The sequence below is a fragment of the Fomitopsis serialis genome (assembly GCF_022376445.1).
Source record: "Fomitopsis serialis strain Sig1Antser10 chromosome Unknown B0H18scaffold_9, whole genome shotgun sequence".
In the NCBI taxonomy this organism is placed as follows: Eukaryota; Fungi; Basidiomycota; class Agaricomycetes; order Polyporales; family Fomitopsidaceae; genus Fomitopsis; species Fomitopsis serialis.
In genome coordinates, this window is record NW_025954969.1 from 411,036 (window position 1) to 430,923 (window position 19,888).

General features: G+C 53.7%; 6 protein-coding genes across 6 annotated transcripts; 5 read left to right on the plus strand and 1 right to left on the minus strand.

Moving 5' to 3' along the window:
• Positions 1 to 530: 530 nt before the first annotated feature.
• B0H18DRAFT_1115632 (P-loop containing nucleoside triphosphate hydrolase protein) lies at positions 531 to 6,691 on the plus strand (the record flags this gene model as incomplete). The annotated part of the gene is made up of 18 exons (XM_048033293.1): positions 531 to 711; positions 766 to 825; positions 882 to 980; positions 1,035 to 1,201; positions 1,255 to 1,419; positions 1,478 to 2,476; positions 2,524 to 3,086; positions 3,128 to 3,228; positions 3,289 to 3,450; positions 3,515 to 3,656; positions 3,711 to 3,800; positions 3,855 to 4,158; positions 4,248 to 4,463; positions 4,519 to 4,970; positions 5,029 to 5,069; positions 5,124 to 5,203; positions 5,258 to 5,279; positions 5,331 to 6,691. 18 exons carry the CDS (start codon positions 531 to 533, stop codon positions 6,689 to 6,691), a joined length of 5,205 nt encoding a protein of 1,734 aa, XP_047897629.1.
• A 39-nt stretch (positions 6,692 to 6,730) lies between these two features.
• Positions 6,731 to 11,499, minus strand: B0H18DRAFT_1199058 (dehydrogenase E1 and transketolase domain-containing protein 1; the record flags this gene model as incomplete). Its single annotated transcript, XM_048036107.1, has 23 exons — positions 6,731 to 7,238; positions 7,288 to 7,461; positions 7,515 to 7,569; positions 7,657 to 7,702; positions 7,764 to 7,797; positions 7,857 to 7,883; positions 7,932 to 7,988; positions 8,042 to 8,070; positions 8,130 to 8,221; positions 8,285 to 8,370; positions 8,422 to 8,508; positions 8,566 to 8,814; positions 8,870 to 8,972; positions 9,019 to 9,053; positions 9,110 to 9,178; positions 9,226 to 9,339; positions 9,460 to 9,503; positions 9,562 to 9,744; positions 9,795 to 9,872; positions 9,929 to 10,090; positions 10,140 to 10,682; positions 11,010 to 11,103; positions 11,476 to 11,499. The coding sequence occupies 23 exons, from the start codon at positions 11,497 to 11,499 to the stop codon at positions 6,771 to 6,773; spliced, it is 2,853 nt and encodes a 950-aa protein (XP_047897630.1). The 3' UTR covers positions 6,731 to 6,770.
• An 811-nt stretch (positions 11,500 to 12,310) lies between these two features.
• On the plus strand, positions 12,311 to 15,066 carry B0H18DRAFT_985041 (uncharacterized protein). The gene is made up of 19 exons (XM_048044708.1): positions 12,311 to 12,608; positions 12,662 to 12,691; positions 12,749 to 12,899; positions 12,957 to 12,970; positions 13,000 to 13,018; positions 13,074 to 13,096; positions 13,152 to 13,163; positions 13,202 to 13,290; positions 13,342 to 13,410; positions 13,477 to 13,632; positions 13,688 to 13,735; positions 13,787 to 13,808; positions 13,858 to 13,898; positions 13,951 to 13,991; positions 14,067 to 14,198; positions 14,269 to 14,333; positions 14,388 to 14,442; positions 14,533 to 14,681; positions 14,705 to 15,066. The coding sequence occupies exons 1-19, from the start codon at positions 12,342 to 12,344 to the stop codon at positions 14,849 to 14,851; spliced, it is 1,530 nt and encodes a 509-aa protein (XP_047897631.1). The 5' UTR covers positions 12,311 to 12,341; the 3' UTR covers positions 14,852 to 15,066.
• A 600-nt stretch (positions 15,067 to 15,666) lies between these two features.
• On the plus strand, positions 15,667 to 16,558 carry B0H18DRAFT_870857 (uncharacterized protein; the record flags this gene model as incomplete). Its single annotated transcript, XM_048040124.1, has 2 exons — positions 15,667 to 16,012; positions 16,065 to 16,558. The coding sequence occupies 2 exons, from the start codon at positions 15,667 to 15,669 to the stop codon at positions 16,556 to 16,558; spliced, it is 840 nt and encodes a 279-aa protein (XP_047897632.1).
• A 2,585-nt stretch (positions 16,559 to 19,143) lies between these two features.
• Positions 19,144 to 19,371, plus strand: B0H18DRAFT_856454 (uncharacterized protein; the record flags this gene model as incomplete). The annotated part of the gene is made up of 1 exon (XM_048039656.1): positions 19,144 to 19,371. A coding segment is annotated over one exon (228 nt), but the record flags the coding sequence as incomplete, so codon positions are not given.
• A 1-nt stretch (position 19,372) lies between these two features.
• B0H18DRAFT_871008 (uncharacterized protein) lies at positions 19,373 to 19,561 on the plus strand (the record flags this gene model as incomplete). The annotated part of the gene is made up of 1 exon (XM_048040137.1): positions 19,373 to 19,561. A coding segment is annotated over one exon (189 nt), but the record flags the coding sequence as incomplete, so codon positions are not given.
• Positions 19,562 to 19,888: the final 327 nt, after the last annotated feature.

A 19,888-nucleotide genomic window follows, 5' to 3' on the forward strand; every position in this document is an offset into this window, starting at 1 on the left:
TCACGTTTCTTTCGAACCCTCTCTCCTCGCCGACGTCTTCCATTCCTGCTCTACTTTTCTCAGTTTCTCTCGCACTTCCATAGCACTCGACTCACTCATGTGTATTAGTACTGGGCCATGTCGCTCGTTCCCCTATTGAATCTTTCCCCAGTTCTCTCTATGCGTGATTCCGACTCCAGCACGTTGGCGCGACAAGACGGTTCGCGTCTGCAGGATAAGTCGAGTAGCAGGTCGAGTAGGGCGCATCGAGATGCGTTTCGAGCACAGTACACCTACTAATTACTCGTTGTAGATCACCACCGTCGGTTTTCATCGAGCTCATGAATAATGGTCCAATTCAATGGTCGCATCAGCACCACATCAAGGTTCGGACGATCAAGTCACACCCGACCGGACGGCTATTCGAAGCGCAATTGAACAAGGTTCAAGGGTAGGCACGCCGACTTCTCACTTAACATCGTGTTCGCCACGCCGCAGCGAAGTCACGGCCAGCAAGGTAGCCCCTCTCTGCTCTCATCCTTACCACCATCATGGATTTGGATGGCTTCGAACAAGCAGCAAACGCGACGACCTTTTCGCTACCAAAGCTGCCGGTGGCCAAGGAAGCGTTGAGATACATCGACAGCCAATGGTATACCTTGACGAGCAGGCGCGGACGATGGATGGACTTGATTGGAGACTATGCCGGGAGCGAGCTGTTCGTTCTCGATGGTGCGTCCTTTGATCTATGAGCACAGAGGCTACGACTTACGGTCTTCATGTCAGGTGAAGCGTTGTTGCAAGAGGTTCTGAACGACCCGTTACTTGCTCTAGGGCGGGATGCTCGTACGTGCCTTGATCTCTCGTGTTAATTAGTTACCGATCCATACCATTTCACGCAGAGCCTAGCTTTCAAATCTTACACGCCGTGTACTCTCTTGAGCGAATGCTGAATGAGTTCAAGATACGCTGTGCAACATTTGAGATCGTATTCTGGCATGGTAAGGCACTCTAATTCTGTTGCGTCTCGTGTCCTATGCTTACTGCCATTTCAGACAACCGGCATCTGACGATACAGACAGGCCAATCGGAATACGTGCATACGTCCAGGAACTTGGCTCGCGTGATGTTGTTCAAACACCTGAGACATCTTGATACACCGGTACATACATTTGAGAACCTGCAGGACCCGGAATGGTCGAGATATCAACGCATGACGAAAGTAAGCACTCTGACCAATGTAGTTATCGACACACTCAAGTGACCGCTGCGCAGCCGATGTTCGTGATGACGAATGACGGAGGACTCGTCGATCGCGACCCAGATGACGAGTTGCTCCAGGCCGAAGCTTTGCTCGTCCAGCGCGCATTCATGTTCGACCTTCTGGCCCAGGGTACCACGGTAGCACTTCTCCATGGTGCGGAGTACCGAGACTCGAAGGTGACGTCGGGCATAGGCCCCGAGAGTACACTCTCGAACTGATCTGGTTCTTGTACAGATCATGACGTTCATCTACGAGCAACGTCACGACCCGAAAGCGCGAAGCGGACTCCCTAGGGCGTTGTGGGCTGCAAGCAGCGCGGCGGCGAAGGCATTGGAAGCGCGTGAATCCCATGTGCGGCATGGTCTTCCGGTTCTTCCCTTGGCCACCTTTGCGCCGCAGAGCCTACCAGCGCCTTCCGAGAAATGGCTAGCCATGGTCTTGAAGAGGATGTCGTCTGCGCTGGACCTTCGCCGAGCGGGGATGGCGGAACTACTGTACGCCTTCGCTGCGCACCTCCTCGTCGTTCCTGCACTTTCTGTCCAGCAACGGGCACAGAAGCTCGAGGCCTTACACCCTGAGCTGAGCGAGATGCTCGTCGGCGATTTCTTGTCGACGGCGTTCCTCGCTCTGGAGAGTGTTTTGACTCGCAGCTCTCCCGATGTTGATGGCCATGTATATGTCGCCTTCTTGAACTTCGCCATGACACATACTGAGCTGTCGCCTTCCGCACTTCTTGGTGATGCGGTCGGCTCGCGCCTGGCTACCCTGTGGTCGTCTGCCGGCCTTGGCGAATGCGACTTTGCTGCCTTTGGCGCCCGCTTTCCCCGCCCTGTTCAATCACCAGAAGGTACCGAGAGCGCGCCAACGGTGCAGGCACTCCTCCCGTTTAGCAACAGTGTCTTTGACGATCACCTCGCTGCCGTCTGTGTCGATGTTGAAGCCGAGGATCCACCCGAGCTCAGAGGTCACCTCGACTTCAACACGATCTTCAACGACGTGTATCACTGGCATAATCACAAGCGCGCTATCTTGCCTGCGCATTTGGGTGGAGAGGCGTACCAGCCGATGGATGCTGTTCAGCGCTACAAGGCGCTGCGTCGCTCTCAGCATTTCATGGCCTCTATGGAACGCCAGGCGCAGACCTTGACGGGAGTGTTTGGTATACCGCTCGAGCGCATGCTCATCCTGCCAGTCGGTTCCCAGGCACGACGACAAGCTCCGCGTACCATACAGGTATGTAATCACAGAATTCGCAACTCATGATGCTCACCGCGCAGCAGGCAAAGCCGCCAGTTCAGCAGTCGAAGAAGGGAAAGAAAGAGCACGTATCTTCCGCGGACAAGATCCGACTGGCAAACAATGAGAAGAAGCAGACCAAGATGGACGACTCGAACGTGCCATGGTGGAAGGAGCAGCTCGAGACCGTTGCTTCCATGTCTACGTCCGAGCAGATCAGCCACATTGACAATATCCAGCGGAACAGGCGGACGTCCGAGGGCTGGCTTGCGGTGGAAGTGCGTCTCTTCCGTATACACCTGGAGTTCCTCCGTTGGATCGATGATGATAAACGCGACACCGCGGCCGTGCGAGACAGGAATACCGTCGCGATCTTGCGGATGGTCAAGGATACGTATCAGCAGCCCAACCTTTTCCCCGTCGCAGCCGATATCCTCGACATGTGTCTTGGCGTTATCGGCTTGTCGTCTGTGATCAGCGATCTGAAGGCATCGCCGCCTGGGCGAGCGGACGTCGACCGGGCACTGGCTTTCAAGTTTGTCAGACTGGTGAAGTCAAAGACCAAGTCGGCCATGCACAAGTTCATGCGCATTGCGAAGATCCTGTCGTATGGCAACTTCGTCTGTTCGGCGAATTCATGGACCGTAGCATGGATAGCCAGTATGATCCTAGGGTCCCTTTCAAGCCTGACGCCTGGCAACGGAATGTCCTTGACTGCTTGGACGACAATCAGTCTGTTCTTGTCGTTGGTGAGTGATGCAATAGCCCTGTACTAACGTTCTCGATAGGCTGATTGGGAACAATTTCAGCGCCGACCAGTGCTGGCAAGACTTTCATCTCGTACTATGCTATGGAGCAAGTACTCAGGCAGTCAGACGAAGGCATCCTAGTATACGTCGCACCAACGAAGGCTCTCGTCAATCAGATCGCCGCGGAGGTGTATGCCCGGTATAGGAAGGAACTCAGAGGACGTGAGTGTGCCGCCGTCTTAAACAGTGCCGGTCACACATTCTCATCTGACATTGCATCATCTAGGGAGCTGTTGGGCCATACATACCAGGGACTACCGGATACACGATCCTCAGAAGTGCCAGATTCTTGTCACCGTGCCAGAGATGCTCGCGATCATGCTCCTCTCGCCTCCTCTGGCTCGCATATGGACCCCTCATATCAAACGGTATGTGTTCGACTCACTGTGGCACATGGCAATGAATAACATAAGCCTTTCTAGGATCATCCTGGACGAAATTCACTGCATAGGACAACAAGAAGGCGGCGCTGTATGGGAGCAGATTCTACTCTTCGCGCCGTGCCCGATAATGTCAGTCGTTTGTCTGCATGTCGCAATGTGGTCCAGCATCTGACGCGTTCATAGTGGACTTTCCGCTACCATCGGACATCCTGAAGAATTCAACAACTGGCTGAAGTCCGTTCAAGAGGCTCATCATTTCAAGCACACCTTCATTCACCATCCGCATCGGTACTCACACCTTCGCAAATTTGCATATATCATGCAAGACGAGTCACCCGCGACATTCAAAGGCTTTGTCAACTACAAGAACACCGGTCGTACACGATTCCTGCATCCTGTCTCCCTGCTTTCGTTTGGCGCACATGAGATCCCACCTGACTTCTCTCTTGAAGCAGCAGATTGTCTCTCGCTATACGAGGCCCTGCGTGTACATACCGACAGCCTACCGGACTTGGGCCTTCAAATGGACCCTACCCACTTTTTGCGAACGCCGCTGGCTCGCTGTTGAAACAACAGGATGTTCTGCGCTATGAAGCTGATCTGAAGAAGATCGTTGATCAACTTATCGCCACGGAGGACCAACAAGACGACCGCTCAGTCATGAACAAGGTCATCGGGCACCTCGTCGATCCGGTTGTGAAGACGGTCGATCATCATGCGATTCCTAGCCGTCGCCAGTTCATGGACAACCTCATCTATCTTGTATCCGACTTGCATGCAAACGGTGATCTGGTATGGTTCAATCACAGACTGAGTTGCACATTCGTGAAGCTAATGTCGTTCGCAGCCCGCCATTCTTTTCAATTTTGATCGGAGGGCATGCGAAACGATGTGTGAAAGACTACTGGTGGAGCTGATCAAGGCCGAGAAACAATGGAGGGAAACTAGCCCCGAGTGGCGACGGCAGATGGCCCAGTGGGAAATGTGGAAGATCCAGTCTGCGGCACGCAAACGCCAGTCAGAGAAACAGGCGCGACAAAAGCATCGGGCGGATGACGTCGACGATGATATGCAGTCGGAGAGCACAACTTTGGAGAGCTCGTTCGATCCCCAAGACCCGTCCCCTCAGTTCTCATTTGCCAGTAAATCGTCTACGTATTCGAAGGCCGATCTAGAGAAGGAGCTGCGTTCACTAGAGCGATGGTCATCTGTCCCAAAGTGGGCGCTGGACGCGTTGCGCAGGGGGGTCGGCGTGCATCACTCCGGTATGAATAAGCGTTACAGAACGCTGGTGGAGAGGTAAGTATGCTCGCAGTGATCTACTCAAATGCTTCGAATGTGCTCATTTCTCCCACAGTTTGTTTCGGCTAGGTGTTGTTCGAGTTGTGATTGCCACGGGTATGTAGCTGCATTGTCTGATCTCGTCCAGCATGTAACAAAGTATCGCTACAGGAACATTGGCTCTCGGAATCAACGCACCTGCGAGAACCTCCGTCTTCTGCGGTGACTCGCCCTTCCTGACGGCACTAATGGTACGTCGCAGAGCTCGTCACATTTGAGACTTCTCGTTCATCTCTGCGGTTCAGTTTCGTCAATGCGCCGGTCGGGGTAGGTGTATTGATATAGTATGTTATGACTATGGCTCACTGTTTCTATAAGCTGGTAGACGAGGGTTTGATCTCCTCGGGAAAGTCGTCTTCTATGGCGTCGCCATAGACAGGTGCCAGCGACTAGTCTTGTCAAGGCTACCATCTCTCGGAGGAAACTTCCCGCTCACTTCGACCATGGTCCTGCGGCTCTTCAACCTGCTGCAAGGATCCGACTACGCTCCCATCGCTGAACAGGCTGTCGTCAGCATTCTCACCCTACCACACATCGGATTTCGATCTAACATTGGCAACGAGCAAATAGTCCATTTCATGCGCTTCAGCATCGATTACTTGCGTCGAGCGAGTCTGCTGGACGCCCAAGGCAACCCCATCAATCTGTTTGGAATTGCATCGCATCTCTACTACACTGAACCAGGGAATCTTGCTCTGATTGCCCTTATTCGCCACGGGGTTGTTCACCGGATATGCTGCCAGTCAGATCAGGCCTCTGCCAAGCGAGAACTGCTGCTCCTGCTATGTCATCTATTTGGTCGTCGATATCTCCCCAGGATCTATGCGACGGACGAGAACCTCCAGCAGGTTATCAAGAAATCTCCATCCATGGTCATACTTCCGCCCTTGCCAGACGATGCGAAGAACATCCTTAACGCTCACGACTCGGATATTCTGTCTATCTTCACAAGCTACGCTTTGGCATATGCCACACAATACGGCGATGCCTTGGGCCCAGATTCCAGGCTGCCGTTGAGCGACATCGAAAGCGCCTCCGGCTCACCTTCTCCGTTCATCGAGCGCCTCGATCGATGTGCGGTAAGACCTATTGCTAGGTCATCGTTTATCGCCAACTCCGGGCACGCTGACCACTACCAGACCGTGGAAGAACTCACCCGGAGCAGCCGAGATGGACTTCACCTCAACCAGTACGCCATTCCGTCCATGCGCCTCTTCACGGCACATTCGACCCCTGAGGATCAGAGCTATATGCTCAATGCCTACATCCTTGATTTCTATATTCACGGGCAGCCCGCGGCACTCAAATCAGCAAACGCAATACGGGACAATGATATGTGGTATCTGCTTGACGACTTCACATTGACATTGAAGTCCATCAGAGCCGGTCTTGGACAGCTATTATGGCAGGCATCCGTTGAGCCTACCGGTGCAGGCGAAGATGACGGTGACGATTCACCCCAAGATGCAGACGTGGCAAACAAGATCAAGGCAGCGGAGGATGAAGATGTCGCAAAAGAGGGACTAGCTGCGGAGGGGGACAGTGATTCAGAGGATGAAGGACTGGAGAAGGAACTCGCTCGTCCGACGGGGATTTCTGACCAAGATTGGGCTGTCTACAAACTGGTGCACGCACTGACAACGGAGTTTGAGGAGAAGTTCCGTGCGATATGGGCATAACGGGTTGACAAGGTTCATAGCATTGACACATCGCACAAAGTAGTAGTGTACGTACGTACGAATCAGACCCAAGCATCCACTAGAGTTCGGCCTTCAGTCCATGAAATGCTGTCAGAAGAATGCTCTGCCGCTGCGCCGAATACATCTTGCTTGTTCCAGGGGCAGGAAGCGCGTCGGATGCTCTTCCGACATACGAGAGGCGGTTCGTGCGACCCAAACGCTGAAGGACGGCATTAATCCTCTCTGAAACATGAGGCCATGCGCCTTGATTCATCGGCTCCTCTTGTATCCATACGATCTCGGTGGCTGCATCATACTGATTGAGAACGTGAGCGAGGTGCCCGAAGGGAAACGGGGACAATTCTTCGATCCTGATGAGAGCAACATTGTGTGCTTGCAACCTGTGACGTTCTGTCGCCAGTTCGTAGTAAAGCTTGCCAGTTAGGCAAAGGACACGCTTGATCTTCGACTTGTCGACAGTAACGTCGTCGAGAACTGGCTGGAAACGAATATTGTCTTCGAGATCCGACAAGGACGATGAAGCAGCCTGGAGATGGGTGAGAAACAGATGTATCCCATTGTTCATCCAGACGTACGGGCAATCGGAGCAAGGCTTTGGGCGAAGCTACGACGAGAGGCTTCCTGTAGTTCCGCTTGTATTGTCTCCTCAGCAAATGGAAGTATTGTGCAGGTGTCGTAGGGAAGACAACGTGCATGTTGACGTTTGATGCGGATGGCCGATCATCGTATTCTTGGCCATCATTGGTGAGCTACCAGTCGTGGTGAGTATGAGAGCATTCGCAAACGAGAAAAGCGGACCTACCTGTAACATCCGCTCCAAACGTGAAGATGAATGTTCAGGGCCTGCACCGTCGAGGCTAATCCACATTTATCGGATCGAAAATCAACAGGGTCAAATCACGTCATTGAACAGGGCAGATGTCAATGTAATGAGTGATACGCACCCATGGGGCAGAAGCAGTGTGATACCGCTTTGCCTGAGCCACTTCGCTGTAGAACGCCTCAGAAATTAGCGCCAACGATGCGGTTTACAAGTCATGTTAGTGCGTACTCTCCGCCGAGGAAACGAAAGTATCGATGATGACCTAGAAAGGAATTCCTAGATCTATGAGCAAGGCCAGTCAACGAGTCATCAGCTTCTTACTTGAGCACCGTTGAAGAAATCCCCAAACTTTGGAGTTGTTAGAGATCATACAAAACCGAGGGAAAATCAACGCACCTGCGCTTCCCATATGGGCAGAATGTCAGGCCTTTCCCAGCTAACACCGTATTCGAACTAGAGGGATCGAATGAAGATAGTCAATCGCGGTGGTATCACTGATCACTTACGCCCAGTACTGCGAGTTCGCTGAGCGAGCCTGGCAAATTGGCAGACATTACTACGTTACGCTGCATCAGCACGATCGATCACACTCACTGTTCGCAAGTTCGAGTCTGCCCTCGCAATGAATTTGAGCATTCAGGGGCACGATCACATCTTCGGTCCGTTGGTCGACGAGCATGGCATGCCTGCGCGGGTGCGTATCACATCAGCAGCCCAGCCGGGGCACATAACATCGAGTGGTCACTAACCGTTGACTAAACGTGCCCCGACCGACGTCTTGCCCAGAAATCCGCACGTCGCAGCCATCCAGCATAAGAGTCCCGAAAGCTATAGCCTTTTTCGAAACATGATTACGTGTCTATCTCGCGGTAAACGCATATCGTACCTCGGCCGTTGCCCAATCTATCCCAGAACCTTTCTCCAGAGAACGCAGACGATTGTTGACATGTCGCTGCAAGCGTGCGTGTATCTCCTGTGCAAACGATACAACAATCAGGACGAGAGTCGTTACTCAGTCCATCAGACTTACGAAACCGTCGGGGACAGTGACACTAGCGCGTCCGACGCGGAGCAGGGTCTCGCGGTTCACACCAGTCTCCGGGTCGTGAACAGCATCCGGGCTCGCTGGCCACACCATCCCGTGCCACGAACCCTGGAACATCACCGCGTCCGCCTTCACTGGAGGACGAGAGTCGGCAGCTTCCAGTTCTGACGTGAGGAACGCCTTGTAAGACGTGCGAACAGCGGTGACAGCCTCTTCGGTCAGAACCTCCTCTGCCTATGAATTTTACTGGTTGTCATTTTGAAGCGGCAGATTGACGAGAGGGACGTACGATGAACTGTTTCTCGTACAGAACAGGGACGGAGCTTCGTGAGCGGATCTTCTCGTACATGAGAGGTTGCGTGAATGAAGGCTCGTCGAGTTCATTATGACCCCTAAGGAGGAGTCAGTTGTGTTTTGCCGTCAGCTCACGGAACGTACCATCGGCGATACACGAGCAAGTCTACAATAATGTCCTGTTGCCAATCATCGTTCGCGAGATTCACGTACGCATGTCACGGTGAGTTCTTACTTTGCGAAAATGGTTCCTGTACTTGAATGCGACCTCGACCGCACGGGCGACATCTACATAAAGAAAGGGCTTAGTAAGTGATGAGATACGTCCGTGACAGAGCGCCTTGATCTGACCTTCTGGGTAGTCCCATTGACGTGAAGCACCGGAGCGTTGATCATCTTCCCAATGTCTGACGAATACAATCCCGAGTGTGCGCTGGATGCAGGGGTAGTATAGCCGATACTGCTCTGAGTTAGCCAGGCAACTACAAATGATCAACGATAACTTCTACCTGTTACTAAAAGATTCCGTAGTTGATTCGAGGCTTGAGCAAGCGCGTCTAGTGAGAATGGGATGTCATACTTCACTACAATGTGAACGGTGCCTCCGACAGTGTAATGCGGCAAGTTGCCTGGATGAACGTACGTTAGCACCGAGATTCTGAAGCAGTCCTGTCAAGTGGTCCATACTCAGACTCAGCCCTTCCATGACCACGCCTTGTCCAGTGAAGCTTGCGTCGCCGTGAAGCTGCACACACATCACCTTGTCTCCAGGGAAGCACTCGTCGGGATGCGTGCCAGAGCGAATGAGTTGCTTCAACAGCGCGAACTGCTTCGCACGTGTCTTGCCGAGTGCGACCGGGTTGACGGCCTCTGCCGAAATAGGTTATCTAACTAGTTTCGCGATACGTGACACCACTTACCAAGATGAGATGGGTTAGGCAGAAGCGAGACGTGCAGAGGGGCATCTACGCCATCATAATGAAGGTTAGGAGAGGCAACTGTAACGAGCCACGTCATTCGAAAGCCCCGGTAGTGCTATGAAAATTGTGCGCACCCAAATGGCTTATGACGTCTCCAGAGGCATCGATACCTTCCGGAACCTCAGAGCCGCCTTTGATCTTGTGGAAGAGGGCCGCCGGGGAGAACTGAAGGAGATCTGTCAACAGGTTCAGCCGGCCTCTGTGTGGCATGCCGAGTACGATGTTCTCCACGCCAGCTATGCAAGAGTCAGCGCCACTTTCACGTCAAAACATCAAGCCACATACCTCTCGCCGCAGAAGCGAAGAGCGCGTCAAGCGCTGGCAACATGGACTCTCCACCCTCCAAGCCGTACCGCTTGAGATTCGGAAACTTGAGCTGCAGAAACTGGTCAAAGGTCTCGCTGTGCGAAAGGAGCTTCTGTATGCGCTTCTTCTGCTTCGTGTCGAAGACCGCCTGGCTGGGTGCCTGTGACTCGAGCATGTGCGAGAACCATAGCCGCTCGGTCTTAGATGGTGAGTGCATATATTCGTACGCGATGCGCCCAACGTAGATCGCGCGCAGGTGCTGTGTGATTTCGCCAAGTGCCCACTCTTCAGTCACGTCCGCTGCGGAGCCAACAGGGTGCGTCCAGACGATGCCATTCACGTCGTACTTGTGTGTGTCATCGTGTAGTCCATACCTCCGAGGATTGAGCGCGGCGACTTCCTCCCTCTGCAGGAGGTCAAGGGGATCAATACGAGCGGCACGGTGTCCATGCGTTCGGAGTGCGTCGACGTAGCGCAGGAGTGGTGCATTCACAGTCCTATTCTGCAGCTGCGTGGGGCTATCTGCAAGTCGTTCGAATGAGTTTCGTTCAATTGGAAGAACATTGAAGTAAGTTCTTGCCGAGCCATGCATCACCCTTGCAAGGGTCTTTTTCCGAATTTACTGGCAGAATATCGAATCGTTCTGAGCACACTATACTTGCGTATGTGATGCATCGAGCGAGAAGACCTCGGTCAGCAATGATTAATGAGCCATTGCCTCAAGACCCAAGCGACTTCGGCACATAGCGAGCGCCTTTTTAGACAGTAACATCTGGCTCATCACTGGTATGGCACGAGGATGTCTGGCTTTCTACTCGCAAGCAAGAGACGTCTGGTGTAGTAACTCACAGTCAGGCATATTGAAGCGTCGAGGCTCGCGGTACCCATAAGACTTGTCATGGTACAGGCGGCGGAATACAACCCATTTGGCCGGGTGTATTGCCTTGATAAAGGGCCAACAAGTGAGTTAGTTATACTTCTCAATGACGAAGTTGATCAGGCGTTCGTTCACCTTACGGTCATGACACCGCAACCTGGGCTGTAGATAGAGGTGAGAACTGAGGGTTGCAGGCGGTGAAGCGGTGATGGCCTCCCTATACGCGCATAATAGCAGGACGAGGCTCTGACCGGACATCCTGGACCATCCACCTTGTGACCGACAGCAGAATACGTAAATTACCACATGCAGACGTGACGGCCCCGGGCCGACTCGGATGTGTTCCATTTGATCATGCAATGCTTCAAGCTGGCTGAACGAGAATATACCAGTAATTGGCTCGAATAGTGAAGAGATTCCCGCCTCTGTGCTACTCACATTTCTGGCCGGAGAGGAAGGCATGGGTCGCGACGCCAGCGACGATATCCGTGGGAGAAAATGCCATAAGTACTTATCAAGTAAGTACGCTCCAAGTAAATTAAGTACTTAACCTAGATATGGAAACTCTGTGCGAGACTCATCATCATCGTGACCCGACTCCGAGACTCCGAGACGATGCCAATGCAGAGGAATCAACTTGGAATCAACGTCAACGCCGACTCAATTGCTCGAATCGCTCAGAAATGTTTGGTGCGTGTCTCGAGGCAGTGCACCTCCTGTTACGGCACGCCGAGGACGGAGATACTTACCTTAAGGCATCAAGGTACCGAAGGCACACGCACTCAGTGTGCAACAGCCTTGCTCAGTGTTTTGAAGGTACATTTGGCCACAAGACTGCTGTGCATCGCTTGTATCCGGAACAGTACCGGAAGCTAGCCTTCGTCTTCGTACGGCGTAAGTACTAGTGATTACCATGATGCCCCTGTATTATTCCGAGTCACTGGTGCACTGCCTCTGCCGGCTGAGGCACTGCAAGTCGGCGGCTTTTGAGGGTGAGGGTCCGTCCAGCCCAGTCCGGTGGGCTTCCTTGGCTACTATACGGCGGGGGGCGGATCCCTGTGCAATTCCCTGACAACTGAGGGTATTTTGCTTATGGACAGATGACCAGCGTAGTCGGTGCCGAACTGTCACTGTCCCATTCAAGACTGCGCACTGCGCGGCGGCGCGCGCATGTGTTGGACAGCAGAATCACTGTATGGCAGATACCAAGCGCATCTCGCGCGAATGATGCCGCGAAAGCATATAAGGTTCGACCATCCGACGTCATCTTCCTCTATCCCCACACCCACGATCTCCCTACCACAATGATCAAGGAAGGCACCGTCACCAGCGAGAGCGTCACCGCGATTGATGCGCCTGCAGCATCTGCAGCCTACCCGCGCGAGCCAAGGCGATATTCGTCTGACGGGTACGACGAGAAACACAAGACAGGGCTTCAACACTCTACGCCACCCAGCAAGAGCTTCTTTGCGACCCCTGAGTCCCATTTGACTGACCGACCATTCTTCATCACGATTGGGGAGAGCGGTCTCATTGGGGCGCTGCAGAAGTTAGACGAACAACTGAAGCAGGTAATGCAAACCTCTCGATATATGGTGTGTGGCTGACGTGTGGAACCTCACAGTCAGGACGCAGCCATATCTTGTCACGCAAGGTAAATACCCTGATGCTTGCTAGAATGACGTGGATGTCTATCTGAACACTTACACAGCGACCAACAGATTGGATAGGCAGGGAAGTCACGCCTGGGAAATGGCCTGATCAACCATGGTGGTTTGCCCAGTATCCTCACTCGCCCTGGCGGTACCCCGGTATGCCGCTTCGTAACTGGTGGGCGCGCGATTGGTGCGGTACCAAAGGATGTACGCACCTCCAATATCCGGATCCGACTTATATCGAGAATTAACAGTTTGGCCTAGTGTCCGACACTGTGGTCGATTCCAAGGATTGACAATCGTGCAGGTCTCTCAGAACCAGGTTAGTATTTGGATGAGCTCGCTATCACTTCCGCGATGATTCATTGTATTTGATTTCAGGCGGCGTCGTATCCGATCCTCAGGTACGAACCAGACGTCGATCCAGATGTCCTCGGAACGATCCTGACTGTCAAACAGAATCATATCTTTGTGATCAAGAATGCGGGTTCGTCGCATACGCGATTGAGGGTGCCTACAGGGTGCTCGCGATCGTCGACCAGACGCATCTCCCCACCGTCATCAAGGACGACGTCACCAAGCCATCCTCGGATGGTCAGTCCTACTGCATGTCAACCTCGTATGCGCTAAAGCTTCTTGATTCTCGCAGGATGCATGAAGTAACGATGAAGAGCAGCTTACGGGATGGTGCGCAGCGTGACTATGTCATGGCGCTCTTGTACGTACCCGTTTGTTGCCTCACGAACCCGACATACCTGCTAACACAGTTGCCGTTTTCGCGTAGCTTGAACATTCCCGCGAACAACTGCGCGATCCTCCAGAAGGGAGACGACCTGGAGCAGCTATCGGCTGGGCAGCACTACATCACGAACCCGAACGTCACGCTACGCGGCTTGTTCACGCTCGGCGAGAACCAGATCGAGATGCCGACGAAGGACATGTTCGTGCATCGCTTGCCGCGTCTGCGTGTGGTGAACTCATTGTCTGTGCGATAGCTTCACGAGAGATCAGGTCCCCGTGGCGTTGACGATCTACTTGAAGTGGTACGTGAGATTGACAATTGTATTCGCGCTTCGACTGACAGTACATGCTAGGCAACTCACAGAACCGTTGAAGGTAACACAGCCGATAAGACCTGAAGTCGGATGCTCATTGATTTGCATAGCTGACCATGCATGGCTACAACACCCCTTATGACGCACTCCGGTCCGTTCATTCTCTTGCTTCTGCGGGACTTCTAGCTAATCATTGTACCTAGCGACAAATGCCAGTCTATCCTCACGCAGATCGTAGCACATCGTACGTAAATAGCCGTCTAAAATTATGCTCACTGACACCCCGCAAATAGTGGACTACAGCTCGATGGTGAAGCAGCGCTCGCTGGGCCCAGACAACCTGGACGACGGACCGATCCCAACGGCGCATTCCTTGACGCGCTGCGGACCCGGGCAATGGACGACCTCCACTTTGCTGCGCTGGAGTATGGCATTGTCATGAAGGATCTCGGTACGCATTTACAAATCCGGAAGGGTGTTTGCTTATGCATTATACTAGCGTAATCGACCGACAATTCAAGGCGAAATTGCATCCACGATGGACAGGCTCACGACACGAGCCTTGCAAGCCCAAGTCGAAGCGGCCGTGAGTGTCGCTGCTTTGTCTCGTGATGTCAGCGACATACATACTGTAATGCAGAATGTGGACCGGGAGAACAGCAATAGGATCAAGCAAGAAGAAGGCGCGCTGCAGTGTCACGGATCAAGGCACAGTCGCAGAACGTCAGCTTATCCACCTCCCCCGGTTCATACCCCGCGTACTAACTCATATCTCCAGACAACAGCAGACTCACAGGCCTACAGCGTCGTCGCAGCGGCAAAGGCTGAGGCCCAGAAGGTCCAGATCGAGGCTGAGGCACAGGCGCAAGCGACTCGCCTCGCAGCAGAGGCAGAGGCAGCGGCGATCCGCATTCGCGCGGCTGCCGATGCAGACGTGACGACCAGTTCGCCCGTGAGATGGAGATGCGTCGTGTGGAGGTGTCTCGCGTGCAGGCCTTTGGCTCGAAGACGGTGTTCGTGCCCACAGACGGTATCGGTGCGCAGATGGGCAGCGCATTGGCTACCGGGTTGGCTGCGGGGATGGGTGCGGATGCGCGGAAGTGAGTCCTAATCTTGGATATATGCTCATTGGCAAGTGTGGAAGTTTGAGTCATTCCGTCCCTTATTTCTTATTTCTTCGTCTTTTGACTGCAGTATTTAAAGTGCACTTCATGGATGCAATGCGCTCGTTACCCACTGTATTGACTATCCAGATATACCTGTCTATTTAAACTAGTGTACGATCATTTTACCATATATTCAGCGTGGATTGAACGTCACGAACATCATGTCTGAGAACGGCAATGCCGAGTCCCGACAGCGAGACCACGACACCACTGGCAGCCACCACCGTCATTTACTGCCACTGCTTCCACCGTCTCCTTTTACTCGTTCGACTTGCTTCGCGGGCCTCTGGAAATGCGACGACGGCGCAGAGGTTCCTTGTTGTTGCGCCTCAGAGGTCAATTAGCACCGAAGAGCAACCAAATGCGGATTGCCGCCTTCGTACAGCTCGCCCCCCAGCCTCGTGGCCGATTATCAGCATACCTCTCAGTCTTACTTCCGCACCCCGCGCAAGCTCGCACACAACGATGGCCGACTACTCTGGCATGCCGCCGCTCGTGGACGGACCGTCGGAGGCAGCACAACCTGGCAACTATCACTCACATGCGGGCAGGACACCCTACCTCTTTCCTGCGGCGCCGCCGTCTGCGTCTGCGATGAGCACACCCTGGTCCGGGACAAATCAGCTCGGCTGGTCGCCCTACGCTCAGCCCGCAATGATGTCGTCGTGGCCTTCACAGCCAAGCCAACAGTGGCCAGGCGCATTCGTTATGACACCCGCGGCTTTCCCTGCACTTGCGCCTCCTGCCATCACAATGCAGGGTCCCGCGGACGGCTGGCCCCAACGTCCGGAGGAGCCTGACCAGGATTGGGTGCGAGTCTCGCAGTATATCAACGGCGAGGAAGACAACCTCGAGGGTTGGCCAGTCACGCGCACAACATCGCGTCCACATACTCCGTTCTCGTCATCCAACACAAGTAGTCCTTCGTCATTCAACAGCCATATATCACGTTCGCGCAGTCTGCGCTCGGTACACGACGAGAATGCGAAGCGTCCACCGAGAGAATGGAGGGCGGACTTCAACATGGGGCGGTCACTTGGGTTGGGCGCATCGTTAGGCTCGATGTTCACCAAAGCACGCTCAGCGTCGATATCCGGAAGTAGTGAGTCTTAGCATGCTGCTGTACGAACTTTCCCTCATATGATGTCTAGTTCTTGACTCTCCGCGAGCTTCCAAGCTCAATCCTTACATCCGCTATTCGGCCGTCTCGCCCGCCATGCACCTTGACCTCCGCAAGAATCCCTCGACGCTGCGCTTTCGCGCACTGGATCGCGAGGTGAACCCTTGGGACCTCACACGCTTCGCCTGTGAGCCGCCCGTCGCCGTCATGCGTGTGTACAATAGCCACTACCCATGGCACATCGACGTCGAGAGTTCCAATCCAGCGGGCGTCACGCTGCACGACTTGTTCAGCGCGATCTGGCTCTCAATGATGACGCCGATAGCGCATGCAGACTGGTGGAACAACGAGATGGATGAGATAACGCGCGAACGGATCGCGCGTTCGTGGGCTGAGCGGTGTGTGGACGACGGGGAGCGACAGAAGGGAGTCAGGCGAGTGGACTTCCTGATGGATCGATGCATCTTGCTTGGTCTTGAGAAGGGGAGAGATAGCATGTGGGAGATGAAGGTGAAGAGACAGTGAGCCGCCTTCTTGTCTGTTTTGTCTTGCTTATATAGGATCCGTCGCTGTCTTCATATGGTCTCCATTCATATTTATGCTCACCATGTACGCAAGTCAAGTTCACGATGTACAAACTGCATATCTGTTGTGTTTTAGGCTATCCCTCGTTGTATACTGCTCTGTCCTCACCTTTCCACCGTGTACTTTGTAGCCATTGGTACCGGTTCTATCAGATTCGGAGAATGCCTCCGAGTCGTATTGTACGCACACCGCTCTCTAATATTGCCTGTCTTTACAGTTTACGTCTGCTATATCCTCACTTCGTCCTAGTGAGTATTACGTCTTCGTCCATCCTCCTTACATCTCCAGCTTCCCTAGTTCTCAGTGGAATATAATACTCGTTCGCGCGTATAGACGCTGCTCGCCCAACGACAGCTCGCGATCGATCGCTGCGGCTCACGCGATGCCACCACCTTCGTCTGAGGGGATCTGCAGTGATGAAATTATGTAGCAAGGCTGCGGCACAACGCAATCGACGATCACCCCTCCTGATCAACGTCAACCCATAGCGGGATATTGACAGGCCCTCTAGGCCTCACCGGCCTCACCTGTGGACTCTGTCGTCGGGCCTGTGGCGTGTGCCCTGGAAAGCATTAGCTTCAAGCCAGCATAGACCTAGCATGCTTGCAGGAGGTGTTTGAACCACCGCAAATTAAATCAGTGCAAAGAGAGGAGACAGAAGGAACGTCATCTATACGGCGCGCCACATCGTTCACGGGGTATACAGGCGCAGCTCGAGCGCAATGCGTGCCAGTCTGAGTTGTCTCTTTCCACCCGTGGCGGTTGGGTCGGGGGTACGGCATCCTCTACGATTGAAAAAAATATCAATGACACGTAAATATCACTTCATCATCTGTACTCACCCTGCTAGTGATTAGTACACCTGTCCATTATGATGTTGGGGGCGTCAGAGGTGTCGCCACACGATTATAAGAACGATTTGGGATAGAATCGACATACCCCGGGAAGACAAAACCGTGCATACCGATCTTGTGGAACATTTCAACCGAGACGGAAGCCGTGCGCAAGAAGGTAACTCTGCATGCCGCTCCCCGCACCTGCTCTGTGGGAGCGTCAAGTACCAGCCGCGTCTAACCTGCGACCAAGTTGTCCTGCCGTATACACTGGTAGCCTACTCGACGTTGTACGATCTGCGGCATTTCCAAGAGACAGGTCCAGAATAGACTTTTATCACGGACCACTGCCGACTTTCATGACATGCTTTCTGATAATCTGAAGAGGCCTAGGCATCGCGGGGGACTTGAGACCGATATTGCGAACGACGAAGCTCGCATAGTGCCCGTGGCCCGAGCTGGAACGACTCGGACGTGGTGCCACAGATGTACTCAGCGATTCGTACCAGTGAAATGCACATACCGAGACGTCCGACTACTACTCGTCCCGCAAATGCATACAGCAATATGTCAGCGGTCGTAGGTCTTGCTCCTGTGATCCTTGTTAGTAGCACTGCAGTGGGTGGGTTCAAAGACGCACTGGGAGGCTATAAGAAAGGCTAAGCGTACTGGGTATAGGTGTCAAACAAACGGTCTGTCGTTCTGTATGATTTGAGACATGTACCAGCGCCTTCCACATAATGGAGTCCGATGTCCCAACTCAAGTAGATCAGCTAATGATACAGCAGACCATTGCGGCGATAAGGAAGTTCGATCTAAGCTCGCCATGCTGCCACAGTAACCCCTCTGTGCCCTGTCGCATGCAATATTATCTTAAACTATTTAGTGAAATGATCCTCGCACTGATAAGGATGACACTGCCACCTTTCAGAACAAGTAGCACGGCCAGCCTGGGAAGTCTGTGGAACGGACAATTGCCAGTGGTCAAATCCGGGGGGAAAGAGCTGTACCCTCCGGTCGGCGAAGTGCTCCCGGGGTTTGAACGAGAGGCAGCCCGACCCGTGAACGGAACGTCAGACACGGCGATAGTCATCCGCCAAGCGAGACTACTGGAAGAGCCTCACGGTCGCTGAGGCATGCCGATGTGCACTAACCCATCCGGATGTTGATTCGGACGTCGATGGACGCGGCCGCCGAGTGCCTAGTCGCTGAAGCTACATTAGACCCCATGGACCCATGTTCAGTGGTGGAACGGCTCGTCACGGTCATGCACATGAGTGTAGGGAACAGCGATGATTCCCGTACACGGATTAGCTTTGGCTTAGCTAGTCATCATGCATCGAGACTAGCATTCCCGACGCGTTTCGTCCGGGGCGGGAAACTTGGAGCATTTAAGTGATCGCGGCCGAGACATGCATCTGCAGTCTCTGCCCCGACACAAAATGGCTCCCATGTACAAAGTCCCCCTTGTGCTTGTCACAGCATACACCACGGGCGTGGCCCTGACAGCCCCTGTGCCAAAACCAAAGGAAGAGGAAATTCAGAAGGAGGTTCCGTTGGGGGAGAAAGTGTTCGGACGCATCGTGAGGATACTGACGACGTCGCTGAAGGCAAGTGAGCCGTCACTTGCCCGGGCCCGTACCGTCTCTCTGACGTGCATTCGAGGTCGCCATCTGGGCCGGGGCCTTCTGCGAGACCGCCGTCATCCTCGCGGGGGCGTACCCGTCCCATCCGTTCGCGCAGGACGCCGTCAAGCACCTGATCTGGGGGTCCGCCGCCTCCATAAACCGCATCGGGGCCAGCCCGCTCTTCTTCGTAGGCTGCGGAGTCGCGACGGCCAGCGGTTACCTGCGTATCCTCTGCTTCCGCGCGCTCGGACAACTCTTCACGTACGATATCACCATCCGCGACGGCCATAGGCGGCCTCGCAGATACAACGCTGGGGAAGGTGATGACTTGGAGCTATTTGATATCGATTGCGCACGCGGCAGTAAACTTGATAGCAAGAGCACCGCAGGAGGACGCAATGTTGAGGAGGGAGTTTGGGAAGGAGTGGGAGGAGTATGCGAGAAGGGTTCCCTACAGGCTCAGAGTCCCAGGTGTTTACTAGCATATCGTCGCACGTACCGCGTATGTGATTGTTGCGTTCAATCCTAGACTTGTCCTTTGTCGGGCTGTGCAAGATCCGTTTCCTACATATAGTGTAATCTGTGAGAAGGACAGTTACAATGCGATACCGAAGCTTAAGCATGGAGGGATCGTCGCAAGAGCGCACAAGCGCCATGTCACAACTGGGCTCTTTAAGCCACGTGCATTGTCCCACGCTCTGACGACACCAACTGAGGCCACAGCAAGCCACAGACAGCACAGCGACTTAGCCGACGCGTCCACCCCCCTCCACGCGTTTTCTGCCACCTTGTATATTTAAACCAACCTG